Here is a 24,737-nt window from a genome sequence, read left to right as displayed (position 1 = left end):
GAAGCATCTTTTTCTCAGACAAAATATTAATTGTCACAGAGAGAAACAAAGACAAATTTCAACATCCACTGTTATCACCTGCAGGATTTGGCCTATTGGCCTGTACTCAGCTGTTAAATTAGTTACCATATAACATATAAATATGCAGCAGAGGAGTTTGTACTACCAAGAAGTAGAAATTTAGTATTGTTTATATTTGCTGCAGAAGCATTTCACAAAAATTCATAGATTCACAACCCTTAGACTACAGAAAGGACTGCATGTGGGAAAGAATAATTGCTTCCATTTCTATCATTGCTCCTCAATACATGAATGAAAACTGAACTGCACATGTACTTTTCAGCACTTCGCAGGATTTTGGACCAGTGGTACTCTGAAAAACAAATCTGACCAGAACATTTCATCATCATCCCTATGGGCTTTAGTTTTCATTTTGAGGAAATGATGGCACAGACTGAGGCTGGTAGGTGTCCACAATGTGTTCAACAAGGAGTTAGGAAAGGGCAGTGGTATGCACCTGGGTCCAGGAGTTTAAAAGAAGGTGGCACCACAACTGGGCAGAGGGGAGGGGATGGCACAAAACAACCCACAGGGGAAATCTGGATTCCACAGTATCCTGTGCATGGTTTTACCAGACCCAGAGAGCGCATTAGTTTGCAGGTTTCTAAGAAAAAACAGAGCTCTGAACTCACATTTGCCTAAACAGAACTGGACTATTATCATTATGAACATCGAAACTTTCCCCTGTCTTTCACAGAAAATGACAAAAGATAACATGAAAGATCTTCCCTCCAAAGAGATTAGACAGAACACGGTATTACAGGACTACATGCCAATTTCTATGCTGCTTTCTTGCAATCTGAAACAGATTTTTGACCCCACTGACACACACAACTATTAGCTACACAGCATGGGCCCACAGAGCATATTTTGGGAATTAACATAGTAGGGAATGAACACCTCTGTTTTCAAAATAAGTACTGAACCCCTCCTAACTTGCATATTCTAATTATTAAATAAAAACTGCCTATCTCTGAGATTCCAGAAAGATAAGCATCTCTTTTTGCTTTAAAGGAACACATGATCCCTCTCTCCAGGTCTTCTCTCCCTTTCATTCCTTCTCCCACCCCAGTGTCCTTGGACCTCCTTGGCTTTCCCCATCTATTTCCGTACCTTATCTCCAAATAGGTGACTCTGGGGCAGCTACCTAATTATTTAAAAGTGTTAGAGATTCGTCTTTCTTCCTTCTCTGGCCATGCCAACAAAGTCTGGCTCCATCAGTGTGAAAAATACAGAGAAAGCAAAGCAGAGTAAGGTGAACCAATAATGAATAGAATAAACATGGCTCAAGAAAGCAGGAAAGATGAGAGAGCACCAGTATCAGGTCATCTGGCTTACTTCCTAAACTCTAGAGACAAAGAGAGCTGTGCAAACCACTTAAAAAATGTTGGCAGCTTGCTACATAATCCAGTAGTGCTAGATAATCTGCTAATGCCCTAACAATATCGGGTTTAAGAAACAGAAAAAGTAGCTAAAAAGTAGCTAAAGCCTCAGCCTCCAGACAAAATCAAGAGGAACAGGTAGCTAAGTCTCATTAACACTTATGTAAATCAGACTCATCATCTTAAAAACAATAAAAAATATTTTTTCTAAGAAAGTTTGTTACTGAACTTTCTCAAGCTGTATCAAAGAACTGGAGACAGTAATAACATTCTCTCTGTGTGACATTCCATCTGGTCCCAGTTTATAACTATATAAAGTTCACATATATTTCAGACAAATGTATTTTTGAACAAATGCTTCCACACACAGTTCAAGTCCTTTCTGATGGCGAACATTCCTTCTGCACAGTAAATATGTGAAAGGTCTCAAGTGGATTCTCCGTTGTCTTCACTGACATTCCCAAGTTACATATATTACTACATATATACAGGCACATAAGCAATTAATGACTGCAGTATCAACCCCTCTAGGAACGGCAATAACTGTTCAGAGTGTTTATATTAATATTAACTGGCATGTACTTTCTCCTTTAACACTGACTTTTTATTCTTGGCCTGTGATGTGAGGCATTAGTAATTTAGCAATTAATCATTATGATAAAGGTAATTTATTAGTCAGTCATCATGAAAAATTAAAACAGGCTTGTCAACTCACAATTAATATTTTGAATTTTAGATTTTTGCTATTTCCCAACTGACTAGAAATATAAAACATGAAACAGATTAGTTGATGATTGCTCTATTTCATTTTGATTGGGTAAGGCTAAGTGATAGGATTGAAGTCCTTGCTACCAAGAGCCCCACCAGTACAGAAGCATTAGGATGAAAAAAGATTTTCACTCACTGGGTGGTCTGTTCGCTGCCAAGTTTTTGAAGTGGCTGCCTTTTATCACTTCTGCTGATAATCTTCCAGTTGTAGCATTATAAAGGAGGCCAATGAGGATTTCTGGAGCTGAGCCATGTACCAGAGACTGACAAGAGGAGGTACTTTCACTGCAGGACACTTCTGACATGCTCATTTGAGAGTCACAGCCCTACAAAACAGATAGAAAGTTCTGTGTGCTTTATGAAACAATGTTACTGGGAAGTCAATTTTTAGAATAATGCATAGAAAATTATGAAAGCAACTTACTGACAGTAGCAGAAGTCCCATTCAATCACCCAATAAGAAATGTACATTCTTAATATATACTTAATTTGCACATTTTAGAGGTAACAGAGACTAAAGTGGTCTGAAATGAAAGCAATTCTTCAGTGTTTCCACTGCTTCATTATTCAGGAAAAATAATAGCAGAAGATGAAGAAGAGCCTTTATGGTCCCTATTTACTTCAACTGCTAAGGTAAGACCTGTAACATAATTTGTCAGCATCAGAGAGAACATTAAACCTTGGATCTTTCACTTTCCAAAAATGCAAAACACCAGTGGAACTCTGAAGATAATAAAATGCAGAAAATTCTTATTCATCCTTTGTAAAGGTTATTCTCTAGACTGAGAATTTATGAGTAGCAAAATAACAGAACACATGCAAATAGAAAAATGTGCTCTGTCTAGAATAAATTAGGTTACAAGGAATTTAATTGATACAGGGATACAGAACTGCAATAGATCCTTTGTCTTGGGCGGGAAAGGGAGGAACGCCATCCAAAACACAGCAAGTAATGCTTTAATTTCCATCCTGCAAGCTTCCAAAAAACTTGTATCTGTCATGGAGTCTCACTACATTGCATCTTTAAAGGGAGTTTCTAACATCATTTTTATCATTTTAACTCCTCATTACTGGCTTTAGAAAAAAAAAGAAAAAAAATATATACTTTCTTTATGCTGCCATGCTAATCATACCATGGTTGTTCCTACTTTCATCTGCACTGGTACATAGAGTTGTATTATTAAAAATAAGACACTGGACGGAATCTATCCGACAGCATGGCAATTTGCTTGGTAGCCAGGAAGAGACTTTTGGATTATCAGCACAGCCCTTTATGATCCTCTCAGATAAAATGTAAATTGGATCCACAGATTTTTCAAATATGGCTTGACTCATTTGGGAACCTGGCATCCCTCTTTCAAGGAGTCACGATGATTTTGTGAAGCTGATTCTTCCAGATTCCAAATGTCTCTCTCACTTCCAGCAACAGCTGACATGGGCGTAAGATCAGATCTAAACCCTAAATAGCACAAATCCTCATCAAGACAAAAGTTAACTTTATAAGCAAGAAACTTCATCTGACATAGATGAAGCCCAAATGCATACACATAAAAATGCAAGTAAAGCCCAAACACATTACAGAATCTCAAATTACAGAAGACATGATACCTACAAGAAATTATGAACCTACAATAATATTCTTCTTATTGACATTTTAAGTAGTTCTTTTACACAGAACATTTCCAAGACATCTGACAGAATTTTCAAGTAGTAATCCAGCTCCTCATTAATAAACATTCACTGTTGTTAGAAAATGTATTCTTACTACTAAAGAAGGACCTCAACAAAACTTTCTGACTTCCATTTCCCACACTGCAAATTCAAAATTTTAAATCTTTGGTTATTTCTCAAGAAGTCTTTTATTCAATGCCAAGAATAAATTTCAAATTGCTCGCAAATTGTAAGTTGCTGAAAATTAAATACAAGTACACATTCATTCTCTGATTCTTGTCACTCATAGAAAAAGAAACTTTTGATTCCTAGTTTCAACACTAGAACACAAAATGGAAAGTTTAAAACAAAGATGACTTGATTCAGCAGTCACAGTATACACTGCACACTTGAAAGACTCAGCCTGTCATAACTGAAGCTATTACTTAAGTTTTCTGGTATTTTAAAATTGTGACACATTATCCCTATGGATATTATTCATCATATTATTTTGTTGAGCCAGGAATTTAAGTACAGTCAACCTGACACTGTTCACTTAGGTCTCAAATTTAATTAAGATCATGCAGCAAGTCCACAAACGAGATACAACACAAAGTGAGCAGCTGGGTAACACTCCTCCCAAATTCTCAAAGGGCTGACATACCAAGAGAAGGTGATTATAGCACATTTTTTCCAATTGTCACTTATTTGAACAGTTTACTGATGTTCAAAGAGGGACTCAGTCTAAATCAGTTTATGACAGAGTTAAACTTATTACAATGGGTATCGGAGTAGGGTTTAGCCTGTTAGAAATAGTGAATAGTAAATAAGGGACAAATGAGTGGGAGTAAATCCTGAAGTACTATGAAAGGGAAAACAAGTAGCTTCTGTGTGGTATAATAGAGGAGGAAAACGACTGAAAAATGACATGTGTGATATTACAAAGGTACATAAGGATGGACTAGAAATATCATTCTTTTCCAGCATAATCCTGAGTGGATGGGTGAAGGACAAGACTGCCTTTGTCAAGGCAAGGCAAAAGGATCTCACCAGCGGAATAGTGGGTTGAGAAGACCTAGGTGATGCTTTAGATCTGTAAGTGGATGGAAATGCGACTGACTGTACCTTAGAACTGTCTCATAGAAAGAACTGGTAGATGCAAGCTTGATGAAAATCTGGAGAGAGCACCTAACTTAAATGTCTTGCTTGGATATTTATTTTCTAAACCAAAATACTTCGCAGGTTTGAGACAAACAAAGGAATGTTGTTTAATCCTTATTATATAATAAATTTATGAATCTCCTTCCTACAAAATGCTGTGGGGACATAAGTTTAAAGATACTAAAATAAAGCAACCAAATTCACTTAAGAAAAAATTCAAACCATATTTGGTTTTCCATTTCACATTAAAAAAAAACAAACTTCACCTCATTTTGTTTCATGCTGATGCAAAGAAATGTTTTTTAGTTACAAACTGGAAAATTCTAATTTAAGAGAAAATGAAATGTTAAGAAGGAAAATGAAGCAGTGAGTTGTGAAGCAGACTGGGAGACAAAATTATGATACTGGGTAAAAATAGTATTAAACAATATCAGCCAAAATATACCTTCTGTGGCTATAATGAGGGAGAAAACAGAGGATTTGGGCAAAACTATGTGAAAGACCTGAGAAAGGGGGAAGATGAGGTTGTATTTCATCAGTTTTCTTTTGAAAGAAGACAGACATGAGGAAGAGAAGAAAAAACCAGAATCAGGGATGGTAATACACAGCTGAGATCAAAAGAGCTCAGAATAACAAACGAAGAAAGACTTTCCATTGCAGTAAAATGTTAAAAGCAGGAATACTGAGTATTATTAGATATCTCCTCAAAAGTATTTTCTCCAGCACAGAGTTTATTGTTCATATTTGGAAATTCATTCATTGTTTCAAGTAAGGTATTCCGTGATAATCCCCTCCGCTGGTAAGTAAACTGACTTTGTGTTAAGTCCATAAGCTGCACCAGAGTTGGAAATAACAGCTTTACTGAAGTTTCTGTTTAGAGGGGTTTTTCCATTTACACAAGTCAGAATTGTAGAACAGTCATTGTCAACTCATCAAGAAAAAGCAAGTCAAGAAGTTACATTTTTACCTGCTCAAAATATAAGCTTCATGATCAAGCGCAAAATTGTAAAATGGTTAACACTGAAATTGCTAATTGGTACAACATGAATACAAACTAAGCTACAATGAAGCTTTCATCTCATGATAACATTACAGTGCTACCAGATGCTTTTCATCTCCATCTAGATCTGCGTTCCATCTGTCTGTTAATCTATCTGTAGGCCACTTTGACTCTGTTGCTTCACTGTGGGAAACTTAAGATTCAGACCAAAAGTTACTATTTGTTTGAAATCTGTCTACGTTAGTTTATTTTCATAACTCTTCTCTCTCTTCCTTTATAAACACTCTGTGTAATTTAACAAGTAGGGAAAAAAGGACTAAGGTTCCATAACAAAAAAGGCCTTTCAAGGTCAGTGAAGCACCAGAATAGCCTAGCAAGAACTGCTTTAAAACCTTATATGCAGATTTTTAAGAACTGAGTTGAACTGTCAAAGTGTTGATGATCTGACCACAGTGCTAGAAACTGTCTCTCGAGGTTGAGGACATTAAGACTAAATCCCAAACCTATTTTGTCAATTTAGCCATAATAAAAATACATTCTTAACAGTAAGCACAAGTAAAAAATAAATGGTGAAGTCTATTCCAAGTATTTGGTTCAAAGGTTGGTCTTACTACAGGAAATAAAAAAATTGCAGCTTTTCAATTTTCTAACAGAGAGCTGTGTGCAAAGGACCTAAACCTTTCCCATATACACCACAAAGTATTACTTCATTACAGTTAGTCTGATTTTATTTGACCAACACTTACAAGAATCACTGTTTCCACTGCATTGTAAGGGAATGTTACGAGTAAAAATGAATGTGTTATATTCTACAAAAACTTAAATTACTAATTCTCCAAACTATTGTCCTTGATGACCTCTTAGCATATATTATCTAGGGAAGAAAGACCTCTTTTTAAGAAATATATAATAAAAATGTCCCCATTAAGCAGTCTTTGTATTTCACATGTCCCTATTGCACAAAAGCTGGCAATCAAAAAAAACCCCACTCTTCTCTCGTGCCAATGGACATGAACACATATAACACATTACAACCCTAAGAAGCATTTTCAGTAGTATTTTTCTCTGCCCTCTTACAACACAGAGAACCATCTATTTGCATCAGTGGTAATATAAGTAAAACGTATTTATTTGTCTTCCTGCACCATAATTCCATGGAAACACAGTATTTGTTACTTACATATTCATCTCCTACTGTTATTTTTCTATACCCTGGAGCTCTGCTTATAAATTTTGTTCTCAAGCCAAATGGAGTTAATGACAGGGAATAATGTGACCATGCTCTGAAAGCAGTTAAAAGTTCATTTTCCTCAATGTACAGGTTAAAATCATGTCTCTGTAGGCTTACCAAACAAGAACATCTGATTCTCTTGGCTTTTCAAAATATACACAGGAAAGATGAAACCTTGCTGACAATCCTTCAGCAACAAAAATCTGATTCACAGCATGTTACTTGTCAAAATGTCTCTCTCCAATTTTAAATGTTAATGTTATACCACTAATCTCCTAAAGAACTTTTTTGCACATTACTTTTTCTACTTCTAGATCAATACAACTGAGAGGTTAGGGAAGGAAATTGGAATCCTAGTAGGCAAAAGAGGGAACTCAATCCAGGTCTCCAACAGTTTTTAGATAAAAGTCTAAAATCTCTGTTAATCACTACCCAATCCAGTGCTGAACTCTGAAGCTACTGTTCCCCTTTGAGGTAAAAGCTTGCTGAGGTGATGAGAGCACCCAAGCACCACACAGGCTCCAGCCCAGCTCTTGGGGAGGAGAAAACCAAACCTAGAGGCTCCACATCCTTCATCAGTGGCTGCAACACCAGCTACTTTATGAAAACATGTTTCAAAGTTAAAATACTTTTGAAACAATATCCAGATCATTCCTGGGAAAGAGAAACCACCTGAAGAATTCAGCCCTGCAACACAGGGACAGAAAATAATTAGAAATGTCAAGGTTTAGAGTCGGCTGCCCTGTACTGTAAAATTAAGAAAACAAATAGTTATCAGTATTTTGCTTTTAAACTAACAACCTGAACTTGCAAACGCTGAAACATACAGTTTTAAGCATTTCACAAAGATTCAAGTTTAGGAAAGCATCATTATCTATGACAGGTAATTACTTGGGTTTTTTTTTTAACTTACCAGCTTCCTTGAAGCTCATTCCAATTAAGTATAACGTGAATTTTTATTTATGCACTTAACACTTTGTAGTATTACTAAATCAACTTAAATCACAAACATGAAAGTAAATATTCTAATATCTCAATTATGTGAATTAATTTTAGGAACAAAAAATGTTTATTTTGGATAGAATGGCATGCTTTAAAAATTACCAGGACTTCTTAGTCAACAATTCCAATTTAGGATCTTTAGCAAATAAATTCATTCAACATCAATGGCATTCATGTCAAATATGTGTTGTCTTGTTTCTTAAACTACTATTAACGTAGTTGAAAATCAGACTATCTGAAGTGATAATATTCACATTTCTCATCAAAAGCTTCTGTTCTATCCTGTTTTTAACTCTCAAGAGAAAAAAGCCTTATGGATGAAGAATTCTACAAAACACATTGTTTTCTCACCGATTGGACACTGAAAAATTGAGATCAAAGCAAAATTAATACATTTTCTATTTGCTAGATTCAAGGGACTAAAACCTTAAAAATTCTATGCACAACTTTAATTTAGCAGAGATACTATAATGGACAGAGCTATCAAACTTCCTGGGATACATGACACTCAAATTTAAATTTTAAAATAATTTAAAATAAATTAATATAATAAAAAATAAAATCTTTGTGGGTCTTCTAGTAAGAATACTATATTATTAAAATAAGTTTTGGTTTCAAACTTTAGATACAATAATTGAGTCATAAAACTAAAATAAAATAAAATTTATATATTCTTAATAACAGCAAATCAAGATTCAACTTTTCTGAAAGATTTTGAAAAGTTCACAGAGAGATTTCTGTGTTGCTTTTCCTATTTCATGAGAATTTGCTATTAGTACTTTAGGTCTACATGTTTTTAAAATTATCAGCTCTGCAGAACAAAACACTAATTCTCTACCGAAAAGGAAACACTTGGAAGTTTTCTATAACTTCTATTACCCTGTATTTAAATTACAATTTTGGCTTCCTTGCCAGATGACAAAAGGTCACCAAGTTGTTCCACAGACATAATGGGCTTGAATTTTGCAGAGCAAACCCAAGCAGCAGTGAAGGCAATTGGAAATGAACGTACAGTGGAATTTATAGCATTTGCAAAGTGCTGTTTTCACACTGCAGAACTCCACCAGCTTTTTATACAGCCTTGGGCTGGGAGAAAAAGAGGCAAAAGGCCTTTTGTTATTGAATTCTGTTTTCTGAGATAAGACATGTAGCATAAAGAAAGATTCAAGCACTAAAAGCTGTTAGATGTTTGTGTTAGCAATGTAGTTTAGAACATCTGACACAAAATGCAGACATTTTACCTGCACTCCTGATGAAGCTACACTAACAGCTCCTACCCAGGCTCACTCACACCTCCCCCTCTCTTTACTCCCTGTCAAATATGTAAGAGCATGGAGATGTTACTGTGGGACAGCTTCCAAGACTACAGACTTCTTTAAATGACAATGCTCTGTCCAGATGCAGTTAGTCTATGCTCATTGAGGAGATCAATGGCAAATAATTTCATTTTTCTCTTTTTTTCTCCTCTTGATTACACCCTTCAGACTGGGAAAAGAGAAAGATTCAGTGATCAAACATTAAGCACAATTTATGAGTAGTCAATCTATGGATTAGTATTTGATTGCCTAAACATACATGCAACTGTTTTTCACAATGAACAAATCTGTAACATTACAAGTAAGTGCATTTGTCAGGTATTGTCAGACTTTGTGATTACACAGTTCACCCAGCTCTGATTTAACCTCCCAGTGGTACTCCTTTTGATTTGTTCAGGTCATATTTAATCCCATGATCAGAGGACCACCAGGTGTTTGCAGTTGGAAGGGATGTGCTTCAGTTTTCAGAGCTATCATACCAACCACAGAGAAGCGCAAGAGATAAGCTGGATTCTCCTGGGGCCAGCTGACAGCTGATTAAGCCCAACAGAAAAGCAGGAGCTGTGCAAGATTCAGCTCAAGGTCAAACAAGACAGAGGCCAAACCTGACAAGAGGCTGACACCCTAAGACTAAAAGAATCCCTTGCTAAAGGCACCCTATGAACAGAAATGCGTATCTGGTACCAAGAACAGGCTGCTTGAATGTACAAAAAAAAGTGATTACCCAGGAGAAGAATAAGAATCACTGAGTAAGTAAGCTAAAAACTAAATTTGAAAGTTTCACAAACGTGTACATTACGAATTTGCAGGCTAGGTGACTTCATCTTTTTGTGCAACATCTCTGATTGGGGTTTCCTTCGATAGAAATAAATTGAAGGAAAACAGTGCATGCACTTTTGCTGAAAGGTACTCAAATCTGCAAACAGAACTGATTCTGTGCTTTGACTTTTTCTAGTTTTCTTGAAAAGCAGTAGCAAAAGCAAGAAGGCATTTGTGTGTACGCATAGATGCAAACAGGAAAGAATTATAAGAAAACAAAATATTCCAGAAACTCAATATCTCTAAGGGAAACAAATTTCACTTGGATAGGTAAGTTAAAGCATACCTCCACTGAAAGAGCGGAGTTCTTGAGGAAGATTTAAGCAAACAGCTCCATAGTCTTCAAAAGTGGAAACTTCATGTGAGTGACAACCTTGGTAATCTTTAATTGTAACTTCTAAAAAGTCACTCCCAGGAGATTTACAGTGTGATTATTTTCCTTACTGCTGTTTGCAATTGCAATGCAGGTTGGGAGACCAGACTTTTGCTACAGGGAGTGATAGTCTGAGAATCTCAGTTACCTGACTTTTTTAGCTTTATGTATTGATAAGCTTTCTCCATTTTATTTTTTTTTAAAGATGACCGAATCTACACATAGAATTCTAGACCATATGTTTGTCACTGAACAGACTGGCTTTTCTGAGTAAATAAGAGTATTGCTCAGGAGGATTACTTTGATTTAATCTAGAACAGTCATGCACATCCTGTCATTTGACTGGGGGCATTTTAGAGGCTGAAAAGCATCATCATGCACTCAAAATAGTAATGCCATATCTGAAATAGTTTCCATTATTTGCTGGTGCAAATATCAAAGATTGTGAGGACCCAACTGAGTATATAACTTTCTTGACACAAGTAACTGATCAAAGGCAAAAGATACCAGCTTTAAAATTGTTATTTTATTCTGTGATCAGACGATGATTTTTGAGAACTAGATGAAATTCTTTGCATTGCTGACTAAAAAATTCTCTTGGTACCCTACATTCGGTGTTATGGTAATAGGTCTTGTTACCAGTGTAGGAACTTGCTCCCCATCTGGATGTCAGCAAGGCAGCTGAAAGTTAACGTTAAATTCAAGTTCTGGTTTTGATAATGTGTTGAAGAAAGCCCCTGGTGTTCCATCAACCTAGCACCACCACCATGTTTACCATTAAACCATTCTCAAATGCCATATCCACACATTTCTCAAACACTTCCAGTGATAGTAACTCTACCACATCCCTGGGCACTGTGTTTGCTCTACAACCCTTTCTGTAAAATTTTTTTCTAATATCTAATCTAAACCTTCCCTCGTGCAACTTGATGCCATTTCCTCTTGTTCTGTCACTTGTTCCCTGGTAGGAGAGACAAATTCCCACCTTACTACAACCTCCCTTCATGTAGTAATAGAGAGTTATAAGGTCCTCACTGAGCCTCCTTTTCTCCAGACTAAACAACCCCAGCTCCCTCAGCCTCTCCTCACAAGACTTATGCTCCAGACCCCTCACCAGGATTTCCTTATTTTAATTAAAAGCATATGGAGAATAAGACTAAGACATATTTCTTCACAGTTTTCAGGTACTTGCCAAATTTTTTTTAACCCTATCCATGACACTGAGAAAACAGTAACTGCTGCTTGCTGATACTGCCATGAAAAGTTGCACAGGCAGCCAAACACAGGGAGAATGCTTCGTTTGCCAAGTACTGTCAAGTTCTCCTGCAGCCTCACTATCATAATAACCATTTTCCCATCACTTAATGACTCTTTAAAAGAAACCACAAGTCATCTTTCTATTTGTGTCAAAGGATCAATTCTAGTCTTCCATGTTTTACACCAGTAACTCAAATGAATTGAGAAAGTTATTCCTGAGATAAGAATGTGCTCAGAGTTTAAAGATAATTACCCCTTACTTTGATGGACATAATTTTTACAAGCTAATTGAAAGCATTTTTGCACCATCACATAGTAACTGTTCCTTTTTGGTAGAATTCTAGTTAAAATACTAAGCAGAAAATATTTTGCCTTTTTTTCTTTTTCTAGATAAGTCTTTTTTAAAGAAAAAGTAAATGTTTTTATTAGCAGCTTTAAGTATCATACTGGTATTTAATAAAACTCTGTTTATATCTATGAATTCTGGTATTTAGCTTTCAAAATACAATCCTAGATAGACCATGCCACAAGAACAAAGTAATAGAGTCACCAGTAGTGACTCTAATACTTTTAATTGTCTGACAGCTTGACTCTGTGATGGACAAGAATTCCCAGGAAAGAAATGCAATCCAAAAGCTTTTATTCCTGAGAAGACGACGAACTGATAAACATCCATTAAAAAGAATACTGAAGATATGCCATGCATAAAGGGCAACATGAAACACTGCGCCTTAAGCACAATGCATAAACCAATGTACACCAGCTGATTAACCATTGTCCTCACAGTGGAGACAGTGCACGTGTGTGTGCAAGAGTGAACATCTTTATACACTGCGAGCATAAATGCCTCCACTCAAAAAACCTGCAATTAAAATAATTATCCAGACGCTCTGGGTATTTATACTAAAGATATACAAAAATAATCTTTTAAGCACATACGATTGCCAACACCATGCATTCTTTGTTATGGAGATCACACCTGGGAGTTCAGTGTTAGACAATGCTAGAGACAGAAAGAAAAATAAACTGAATTCTTCCCAGCGAACACCTTGTAAATTGATGATACATAATGAATAATTACTACATTTGCTTAGCAGGAAGAGGTATGTTTTGGTTGCCCAAATGGTATTTCCCAAATTGATCACAAAATAAAAACCACGATGGATTGTTGTTATCCTACACCAAAAAGCAACCTACGGATTACGCTTGTTTCTTTGATCTTTTCCAAACAGATTTCACTCAATAAACTGCTTATATGGCTTTATAATCACATCATACTAGAGGCTGTTGTTCACTGTCAGGAAAATTTTGGGGGGTGAGAATAATGAAGAGCAACTAAAAACAGGTCCACAGGGATTTCCTGAAGACAAATAAACAAAATTTCTGAACTTCAAGATGGGTCAACACAAATTTGTCTACCATTGTCCTAAAAGGAAAATTTATCTGAAAGCATCAACAAAGATATTCCTACACAAGCTCTACTCTGACAAAACCACAGTTTAAATATTAAACTGTTGATTCATAAAACAATTTCTATCAAATCTGGAAGGGACACAGTCTAAGGTAACAGCGACAACTGCACTCTGCCTAGCTCATATTGGTTCCATTGCTTGCTCTTCACTCAAATATATGCTGAACTTGGAAGGAAACGTGTGATAAATAAGGGGGCTGAGGAGGAATTCCCTGTTACGTGGGAGAACTGCAGCAACACAGGACTGTTAAAAACAAATGGCAACAGGACTGGGGATAATGGCTGCTAATGCAAGACGTTATACACAATGTAGGAAGGTGATGAACAGGGTGAAACCTTGGGTGAAAAAGATATTTTGTGAATGTATTTGTAAATTTGGAGCTGTGTGTAGCTTTGAAATCTATTAAAAGAACATAATAGTATCACATTCCCACGATGACACACACTGGTTCACATTTTAACCATAACCAGAGACTTGCAGGCCCCACTCATGTGAGTGTGTCACTATGTCTGAAGGCACCAAATTTGCTGATCTACCTTTAACCACATTCCAACACATACAAAGTGTTCTTATACAATCAAAAGGCAGATGATTAGCTAATAAAATACATTAATATAATATAAGGCACAGACAGAAGCAACTAAAATACATTTCTGCAGAAGAGATTAGCATAGATGTTTCAATGGATTAGGGAGTTTCAGTGACAGAAGGTATGTTTAATATATAAAATCCATGTAATGAGAAGCAGTGGAAAAAATAGGACAACTGTCATCAGTCCAAGAAGTATCTTCATAAAAAAAGCTGTCAAATATAAACACTTCTCAGTAACAAAACCCTCTGCAACTGAACAAAGCAAATTTAATTCAGAATGTACAGTGTACCTCATAATGCATTTTAAAATTACAAATATCCTTCAGCAACTGGATATCTCCAAACTGAAACAACCTCCTCCTGTTAAATAACCCCTGCCTGACGTTTATGATCAGTTGAATGTAAATATTGTTGCTTTATTTTAGCAAAAGGACAGTTAAAAAGGAAAACGATCAACGTGTATAAATATACCCAGAGGCAAACACCTGAGAAGGATAAGAAATTATGCTGGCATAACACCAAATGGTAATAACTTGGCCATGAAGAAACTGAAATGAAATAACCTGGTGTTTTCAGATGAAAATTCACAATTTTGTTATCAAGATGACCTGGTTGTTTCCAATAACAAGGGCTTAAAGTCAAGTGACCCAAGGATGTTCCCCATTTCCAGTCATACATCCTAAGAACACAATGAAATTTAACACTCCTGTAAAACAACTCTATGTTAAATCCTGTAAATCTGCTAGCTGAAAAAATACTATACTGGCTATAAATGATAAGAGAAAAATACCTGTAAACTCAGATATCAATGAATTTCCAAAGCTTTAAAAATTATTTACAGGGTTCCAAAAAACCATGGATCCTCATTCAAGCTATCAAGACTCTGAAGGATCCTTTCCAGCAACGGGTGGGGCTGCTTAAACCCTGTTAAAGCAACAAACTCTGGAAGATACTTTACTTCCTACCAATATTCCTTATTCCTGTTCCTTCCCACAAAAATTGAGGAGAGAAAAATGATGATATGGCATACCTTAACATCACAGAAAACAAACAACAGCCTTATCATCTCTGATGCCTCCTGGAATTTGTTTTAAAACTCCCTGTCAAAAAAACTCAAGAAAATAATACTGAAGAATAACCAGTGCATACACACGATATACTAATCAATCACAGGCCTGGCTCCTTCATTGGCCTCTGTCACTGACTTTGGTAAATTTTATACAAGAACCTATTGAAAACACATAAAAACTTAGCAAATACATTTAGAATATTTAATGTTTTGTTTCATGGGGTGTTTTTTTCCAAGTTGTGAAACTAGTAAACTGCATCAGGAAAATCTGCACTAGGTAAATGAACCAGTTCATAGAATCACAGAATCATACAATTAACTGGGTTGGAAAAGACCTTCGAGATCATCAAGTCCAACCCTTGATCCAACAACGCTGTGGTTACTAAACCATGGCTATAAGTGCCACTTCCAGTCTCATCTTAAAAACCTCCAGGGATGGTGAATCCACCACTTCCCTGGGCAGCCCATTCCAATGCCTGATTACCCTCTCTGTAAAGAATTTCTTCCTAATATCCAACCTAAACCTCTTCTCTTACTGCTTGTTGCCTGGGAGAAGAGACCGATGCCCATCTGGCTACAACCTCCTCTCAGGTAGTTGTAGAGAGTGATGAGGTCACCCCTGAGCCTTCTCTTCTCCAGACTAAACAGCCCCAGCTCCCTCAGCCTCTCCTCATAGGACTTGTGCTCGAGTCCCTTCACCAGCCTGGTTGCTCTTCTCTAGACCTGCTCCAGCACCTCAATATCCTTCCTGAACTGAGGGGCCCAGAGCTGAACACAATACTCAAGGTGTGGCCTCACCAACACAGAGTACAGGGGAAGAATCATTTCCCTGCTCCTGCTGGCCACACTGTTCCTGATGCAGGCCAGGATGCCATTGGCCTTCTTGGCCACCTGGGCACACTGCTGGCTCATGTTCAGCTTCCTTCACTCTTAGATTAGACTAATTTGTACTTCTTAAGGAAGCATAAAAAATCTGTTCTATTGTCAGTTGATGCTCCATCAGGTCCATGTTTTAGTCTCAGCTTTTACTAATTAATATATTTTTTGTCATTAAATACAACGGCCTTTTATTTTGAGTGTCTTTTGCAATACTCATGTTCAACAGAAATGTCATTTCAGTCGAACCAAAGTTTCAAAATACAGAAGAAATTAATTGCAGTTTCACCTGAAAAAAATACTTTCCTTTCTTTCCCGTCTCCTCCTCTTTTCCTTCTACTGATTTTTTAACACCCCCCTCCAAAATACATACAATGTATCATCTTTTTCCCAAAAAAACCCATAATTAAGCACATATGCAGCTCTTAAGCCAAGAGCATTCAAGAACTCCTAGCCTAGGAAGCCCAGATCACGACATAACAAACATTCTCTTTCTGGAAAATGCATACTTAAATACTTAAAAAACTAAAAAGAAGATGTTTATTGAAAGTGATATCTAAAGTTTACTCTTAATTACTGTTGCTTTGCTTTATTAAAAATATTAAATTATTTGGGGGACAAAAGATTTTATTCATCAGATAAGCAGTTTTTTTCAGAAAAAATCCCTTTCATTTTGAGCTATTATTCACTATTTCACTTCACACTGAACCAGAAATCAATTATTTACAAGGTTCTAATCTGAAGTTATTAAAAATGGCTTTATGCTCTCAAAATTCCTCTTTCTTATCCTTCTTTCTTTCTTGAAATGAAAATACCTATTGCAATCAAGACTTAATTGCAACAGATGGAGGGCACTTGCTAGTATAGCTTCTTTTTTTTTTCTTGCTTTTTAAATTCAAGTGTTGTGGGTAGTAAGGAACATACATATATATATATATATATATATATATATATATTTGCATGTATACATATATTCACCACTGTAACCCTATTTGTAGACTGGAAATTTCTAAGTAATTAAAAGGGAAAATATGGGCAGCTTTTGCGTGTGGAAAGTGAATGTACTTACAGAAGCTCTCAGGAAATAATCGCTGTGCTAATACAGTGCTGTCGAAAAAAAACAAGTGGATGTGATGACTCTATAAATATACACACCATTCTTACAGAATTCAGGACAGTGTATATCACTGCATTCTTATTCTGCCTCATTTAATACTCACAGACAGACTGTAAGAAGGTTCCAGTATCACTGGCACTGACATCTTCCCTTGAAGATTCAATTTTGTTAAGTAAAAAATCTTTTCTCCCACAATCCTCTCTTTTTTCATGCGACGTACGCTGTACAGTCTAAAGCGAACTGCATAATTCCCAATCATCTCAGACTCAACGTGATTAAATTTGAATGTCTCTGTGAAGACAGGGCACGGTCCCCGCTGGATGCTGGTTTTTGCTCTCTGCTTCTTTATAGGGAGAAGAACTAGGTGTACTTGCCACGAGCTTCCACCTGTCCTGCTGTATGTGGGAATGTCTGTGACAGCTGTCACTGTCACCAAAAGCTTCTGTTCCTGTGAGTCATAGTCAAAAGTCACATCCAGTGTGCCATATTTAGCTACTGGCTCAGGATCAAAAGGTTTAGGAAGCTGTGAAGATGATCCTCGAGCTGACATATCCTGAAGAAGAAGGGAAAAAAAGTCATTTTTTTATTTATTTATTGCATTCTATTATTAAATCTAGTGTGGAAATACATGGCTTTCTTTAGACAATGTGAAGGCACTATGATCCTTTTGTTCATTTCATAAACAAGGTTATCAAACACCAAAAGCCCAAGGAGAGGGCTGACTAGCAGACAAGAAGAAATCAAAAGACTTTACCTGGCCAATACCACCAAAAGTCAGGAGCCAGTCAGACAGAGCTCAGACTGAATTAGGCTGCATTGATGATCTCCTCCTCTGTGCCCACATGTTAAAATGTATATACATTTGTTAAAAGATAGAACTACCTTATTTCAGTGTGAGTATATACACATTTTTAAGTTAACATATTACAGTGTTTGAAGAGCTGGCTAATGACTGAGAGCACAGTGAGATACCAGCAAAGAATACAGGAATTACAAACCCACTTGCATGTGCAGCTCCTGTTGCAGTCCTCAAGAGTTGCACAAACATGCCAAAAATTATCACAGAATCACAGAATGGTTTGGGTTGGAAGGGACCTTAAAGAAGATCACCTAGTTCCAACCCCCCTGCCATGGGCAGGGATGGCACTCACTATCATGGCTTAATTCATGTAATTTTACTGGAACTGTGCAAGATGCATCTGTTTTGAACACACCTTCTGAACCTTCTGCAGACTGCATCAGTCCTAAAACTGTATTTTAAACTTAAAATTCAGGTTGTTTATTGACACTTCAAATTTTGAACAAAATATTGATCCCCTATATTTTTAGAACAGTTAGTTTGACAGTGATACTGAAACACAAAATATTTACAAGCCCAGGTCAACCTACTGCTCATACAATAAGTCATCCCAGGTATGTAAAACAAACAAATTTCAAGTGTACCTTGTACGCTTGTTCCCATGAATGGATGCCACAACAAAGCCTTTTGCATTAAAAAATATTCTTGTTTTAATCTGGTTCCCATAGTTATGGGAATTCATTCCTCTAAAAGCTTCACTCTTCAAGTTTTGAGTGGCTATAAAAAAAAGCTGGCAGCATTCTCAGTTTTTATTGAGTATGCTTACATTAAAAATTGGAGTGACACAAAACAGGAAGAACTAGGATTAGATTTCTTCCAATCTATCCAGATCCAAGGACTACATGTACACACCATGTCTTTACGAGCAATGAAGTTAATACAGATCATAGCTGATCATCAGGTACACAAAGACAGCTCGCCACTGCAGTACCTTGCAACTGGGCCTTCCAGATCTAGTACCAACACCCCAGGTATGCAGCATCAACTTACCAAAAGGCCTACTAAGGCAGAAACAGCTGTTGGCACAACAGGACTGAGCTCTAACATGTACTTCAATAGTTCAGGTAGCGACAAAAGACAAATTTGTCCCAAAAGCAGCCTCTCCTGCACATGACACCACTAATTAGACTTACCCATAGATGTCAGTGCAGTAACTGATTGTTAAAAGACATTTCAAGTAAATATCAGAAAAGATGATTTCTTCACAGAAAAAAACCATAGGTATCATTACAATTAGAGTAGAAAATAGGAAAATGAAGTGGACCAGTCACTATACCACATCAACAATTAAAAGCAAAATCTTCATGTTTGTTTTTTTTTTTCCATAAGAGTTGTTTTACATTATGGGGTGTTCTGTTTGAAAAGCATTTACAAAACTTCTCTTTTATTTAGGTTGTTTGAAAAATTCTGCAGAAGAATTTTGGCCACAGTCCTTATAGTTTGAAGAAGTTTTCTGACTGGTTTGAAAAATACTTCACTCTTACAGGAAGCTTGTTTCAAAGTTAAGGTGCCATAAAGGTAACTACAGCAATCTGGACAATCTGAGATGCTATTGTAATATTTTCTGACAAACTTTTTTTAAAAAAATTAATGAGGTGCAATATTAGTGTCCATATAACCCCCTACAGATTTTTAGATCAGAAAGCTCTAAAAAGTTGCATTGCATGGCACTTTAGAACACTTAACTATTTCCATTTACCTCTGGACTAAGAACGGCTGTGCTATCACTTGGCACATCCTCTTCGTATCCTTTGTTATGAAAGCTTTCTATTTCGTGTCCCGTGCTTCCCTCACTTGGGCACTTATATGAACATCTCGGACTGTTGCTACACTGGGAATATTCACATTTACTGTCTCCGACTTCAGAAGGCGTACAGGAAAGATGAGGAGAACCGCTGTCATCCTGGTATGGAGGCGGCTGCAGTTCATCTAGCGGAGGTGTTCTTCTCATCCTCTGTATGCAGTTCGCTGAGAATAAGTGAAAATTCTTTACTTACTTTCTGATTACTTACAGTAATTTCCACTTTCTGTGGAAAATGTAAGTCTAAATGTCTGGACAGAGTTTTTAAAAATCTATGTATGTTTTTTTTTACTTTAAGTTTCAAATCAGATGACAAATACTACAGAAAAAAAAACTGCTAAAAAAGGAAATTGATTATCTCAGATGAAAGAAATATAGATAAAAGAAAAGTTTTAAGTGTATAGTCAGAATGGATCGTGTAAACCATATAGAAATAAATATAGCACAAATATGACATGACAAAAATTCTAGGCTTGGACTTCGGTGATGCTTACCTTGCAAAAACCTTTGGATATCTTAAGTCAGGTTCTGTGCACGTGGAAGGTAGACCAATTATGGAAACAAAATGCACTCCCTAAAGCCACAATATCAAACTGATCACCTCCCATGCAGTTGCCCACCAGGGAGATATCAAATTAAACTCTGAAGACAAATAAGGCAGCCTTTCACACAAGTGAACTCTGCTCACTGGTGAATTTAACAAGTGAAGCAGTGTCTCAGATCCTTTATTACTTGTTAAGGACAGCTAAAGGGTCTGGAAGTTAGACACTAGATCTAGTGGCTAAAGACAGTGGAAAAAGGATTGTGAGCAATCTTGTGCTTGGGATGAATACTTGATGCTGACATCTTTGCTTCTCACACTAGATAGATAGATAGAAATGTGGTTATACATCTCCTCAGAAAATAAACCTGATGCATGGCTACAGATATAGAAAGCTAATTCAAAATAATTATATTTCAAGTTTTTAATCTCTTATTTTACTATGCAGCATTACACAGTTGAATAGAATTGGGAAAGGACAGCAAGGTGTGCAGTAGCTGAAATAAAAGGAACATCAAGGATAGGTGAAGACCTGTGTCACATTTTGTTTACATCTTTTGTAAAGGTTTTAATGAAGATTTCGATGCCCCTCACACATAGAATTACCTCACACATAAAAATTTCAAAGTAAAAACATTTTCTGGTGTCAGACGTAATACTTTCACTCACAGAAAAATCTACCAAACAAGGAAGTTAACAAAAGTATTAACATTAGAATAATGTAAGCTTTGATTTCAGATTCATCAGAGATAGAAATGGGTATTTCCCACATGATGAAGGTGGTATGGTTTAGTTTCATCATCAACATTTTATAAGCAGGATTGCCCTGTGTCCTAAATTCTCCAACCTTTTATCTTCTTCAGAGGTAATCACCAGTTGTTCCACACATCATATAAACAGATTGAGAATGCATAAGAGTTACCTTTATGGAGAAGGCCAAGAACAGAGTCACGTGGCTCTCCTAGGAAACAGCCTTAAACAAAAGCTCTTTAGCTCTCCTTTCCTTTAGAAGGCTGGGCTGTATCTGACTGTGGCATGCTGGAACACTTCACAGCATCTAAGATTTGATGTAAAGCCCAAATCAACATCTTTTGGGTGCACACTGTCCATGGGAAGCACTCCCAGACACATTGGCTAGAAGGGAGACAATGTGCACTGCTGGGAAAGGGCAGAACAGCTCATTATGGAGCATATCTACTGCACATATAAATACAGGCCTCAAAGATAACTGGGGGATGAAGGGCTCTTCTCTATTTCAGTGGCTCCCAACAGAACACCTCTGAGATTTAGCTAAGGTACATGAGTAATTCAAACACTACAACGCAATGAAACTACTGTCAGGAACCCCCTCTTCTCTGACAAACCCACCAGAGTCAGCCTGCCTTTCAGAGTGATTCCAAACTGCTGTTACAGCGCTCCTGCTCTTAGTCTGACCAGTGCCACTAACTCTTGAAACTCCATTCCAGTAGGGAATCCTTTTCTTGAATTGCAGTCATCTGTCTAGCAGATAAACATAAAATCTTACCTATGAATATCAGATAACTTGTGCCCATGAAACTAGATAGGCATAATTTTAGAATCTAAACTGATATTTTAATCACAATAAAATAATAATACATATCCTTGGGTTCTCTATACCATGAAAACTGGGCTTCCTTCTCATAATTTATACAATTAAATATTCTAGCAAATTCAGAGCAACAAGATTTCTGCTCATTGTTGCTAAAAGGCAACAAACAGCATTAAACAAGACAGTAACCACCACGCAGCCCTGGTTTGAAATCTTTCTTTTCACTTGTAGTCAATTCTGCAGAGTTTTTAACCTCCTAGTTTTTGCACAGTCTAACAATATGAAAGTGTATCCAGGTAACTATCAACATCATTATTGTCTTACATTAGTAAATAAATGACTGTGTGACTCACTTTTTTCACTTTGATAAACTCCATTATATGCCCCTATGGGAAAACTGTACAGGCTGTGTGACAGAAAGAGGTGCTTTTAATGTAGGCAGGGAAGATGTGAAGAAAAGAAAGTTCTTATTAACAGCTGTGATTCAAAAACCTCAGAAAAAGCTAAAGCACTGGGGCAGGTTTTAACTAACACATTTTTGAAAGTTTAGTCTACCAAACTGAAATAGTTCATACATTCTTACAACAAAGATCTGGGATTAAAAATCTAAGGACACCTCTCTCTAAAGAGGCACAAACTGGTTTTGAACAAAAGCTTTATCAGCATAAAAAGATACCAAAGTTTACAAATTAAAGTGAAAATGTCCAATTTTAAATTAGTTTCTCCCTTCCCATAGTAAATGATGCGATAAAATGAATTTTTTTTTGTTACAGCTCTCTGTATATAATATATATTATAAATACATATGAAGACTGAATATATATATAAATACTGAAGATTTTAATTACATTAAGATATTTTAATGGCTGATAATATCAAAGACAAATGATACCAGAGAATACAGCAACACAAAATATCTGATACTGGGTATTTTCCTTAAAAATTACACAGAAGGAGCAACTAATTTCAACAATCAATCTGTCAACACAATTTTGCCTATGCATCAAAGTTTAATAGACAAAATCACTGCTAGTGCCTGCTGGCCTAACACTGATGGTTCTGGAGGAAAACGTTTGGAGCTGAAAGAAAAGTATGATCTGAAGTGTTTGCATATTTACCTGTCAAACCCCTGTCTAAAATATACCTTGTACCTTTCATTTAAGGTGTAAACTTAAGACACAGGTACACTCGTGCACACTTTTGTACTGTGACAAAGCCAAAGAACACCTTACAAAGACCACTGAATGTGGCCAATAACATCTGCTAAAGAGTCACTCTTAACAAGCAAATGGTTACCCTGAAAATCTAAAAGTAATGGTTGAACTGTTCCTTTGCACATTTCCAAAAACACTTTCTGCTCTCAAATCAGATGGAAAATCATTTTTGCCAATTCCCTCAATTAAATAAATCATATTAAAATACCATAACAGTTTGGACTAGACAGGGTGAAAACCAAGTCAACATACATCCCAAAAGTGGAAGAAAGATACAACCACAAAGAAACCAAAACGGGTTTTGAAGTTCCTACCAGAAAATGCCAGAACAGAGGAAAGACAAATAGAAAGAAAGATCTCATATCCAGCCTTCCAGCAAAAGTATGTGAAATGACTTTGCATCGTCATAATATGAGAGAAACTAAATTTGTTTAGTAACAAACATTTGGTAAGTTCTACATTGATAATTCAGTCTATTGCTGTCAACAGGCAGATTTGAATAAACATTTTTAAAGGGTTAATTGCTTTAATAAAAATTTTCTCCCTTCTTTAATGGGCTGGGAAAACACTCATACAGTGGTGATAGTAAAGGCGTTGCTTAATAGCTAAAGAAATCTGAACTGTAAGTGAAATACTTGAGAAACACAAGCAGATTAGCATTTTCCTGGTACACTCAGAAATTGTAGCATGTAAACTGTCATTAGCACATTTAAGTCAGACGTAAATAAATGTCTTCTTTTTAGTACTATTTGTTAAACAATGAAGGGTAATCTGGTTTTATAAGTCCCTGTAGGACACACTGCAAGTCAACAGGAGATGATACATATCTTGCTATCAATCTCAAGAGACTGTCAGTAAAATCTGACACAACAACAACCCAGGCCAAACTGAGTATTCCTGGAACATACAATTGATAGCTGTGAGAAAATACACAAACTCTTTTGCTGTGTAGAATCAATATTTAAAGATGCAAAAGTTTACTGGAAGAAATGCTGTCGGTTTACAGCTACTATCTGAATTTGCTAATTCCGAAGCTCCTCACTTCTCGTCTCTATCCTGGTCTCTTGTGGACCATGCTAAGATGCACAACATTTTACCACGCAGCTGGTGATGTTCTTTCTTTTCCATATTTTTAGTGTTTAGTCTTTGCTATTTTAATAATTTTCCCAAAGGTTCTCCGCAGCAGCACAAACCTAGCCCTCTTTGGACCATATTTCCTGAGTAATTCCAAGAACACCTACCCCTTAACATATGGAAAAAGAAACCATCCTTGTGCCTTTAATTTCCTTGTTTCATAAGCAGTCATTAACAACACTTTTGCAGGTTTGATTTTCTCATATATATATTACTTCTTTAAAAATTCACTCTATTGTGGGAGGCAACATTACCCCAACGGTTCTTTTGAAATCTGTTTTCCAGTTCCTTTAAAACAAACAAGAACTATATAAATTAGTAATTTTTGCAAGTCAGATTTTGTAATTTTTCGAATATCTTCATATTCAAAGGGTACCTTTTCTTTCTCTAATATGTCTCCACTTACACTGTGCTACATAATTATTTTTTTTTTTAATCGAACGTAAATTTCAAGTTTTCAAGCCTTCAAGGGGT

General features: G+C 36.4%; 1 protein-coding gene across 7 annotated transcripts in view; it reads right to left on the bottom strand.

The window, feature by feature from the left end:
• SYT14 (synaptotagmin 14) overlaps positions 1 to 24,737 on the bottom strand; it is a 90,361-nt gene that overhangs the window by 11,241 nt on the left and 54,383 nt on the right. For all 7 annotated transcript variants that reach the window (XM_027893519.1, XM_027893520.1, XM_027893521.1 and 4 more), the window contains 3 exons: positions 19,703 to 19,971; positions 17,248 to 17,697; positions 2,347 to 2,536 (listed from right to left, as the gene is read on the bottom strand). In XM_027893519.1, coding sequence (XP_027749320.1) covers positions 2,347 to 2,536; positions 17,248 to 17,697; positions 19,703 to 19,971 — 909 coding nt within the window. The remainder of the gene's footprint in view (positions 1 to 2,346; positions 2,537 to 17,247; positions 17,698 to 19,702; positions 19,972 to 24,737) is intronic.

The sequence above is a fragment of the Empidonax traillii genome, unplaced genomic scaffold (genome assembly GCF_003031625.1).
Source record: "Empidonax traillii isolate 1590-97213 ecotype Southwest subspecies unplaced genomic scaffold, ASM303162v1 scaffold391:size1093220, whole genome shotgun sequence".
In the NCBI taxonomy this organism is placed as follows: Eukaryota; Metazoa; Chordata; class Aves; order Passeriformes; family Tyrannidae; genus Empidonax; species Empidonax traillii.
This window is presented reverse-complemented; position numbering and strand designations above follow the sequence as displayed.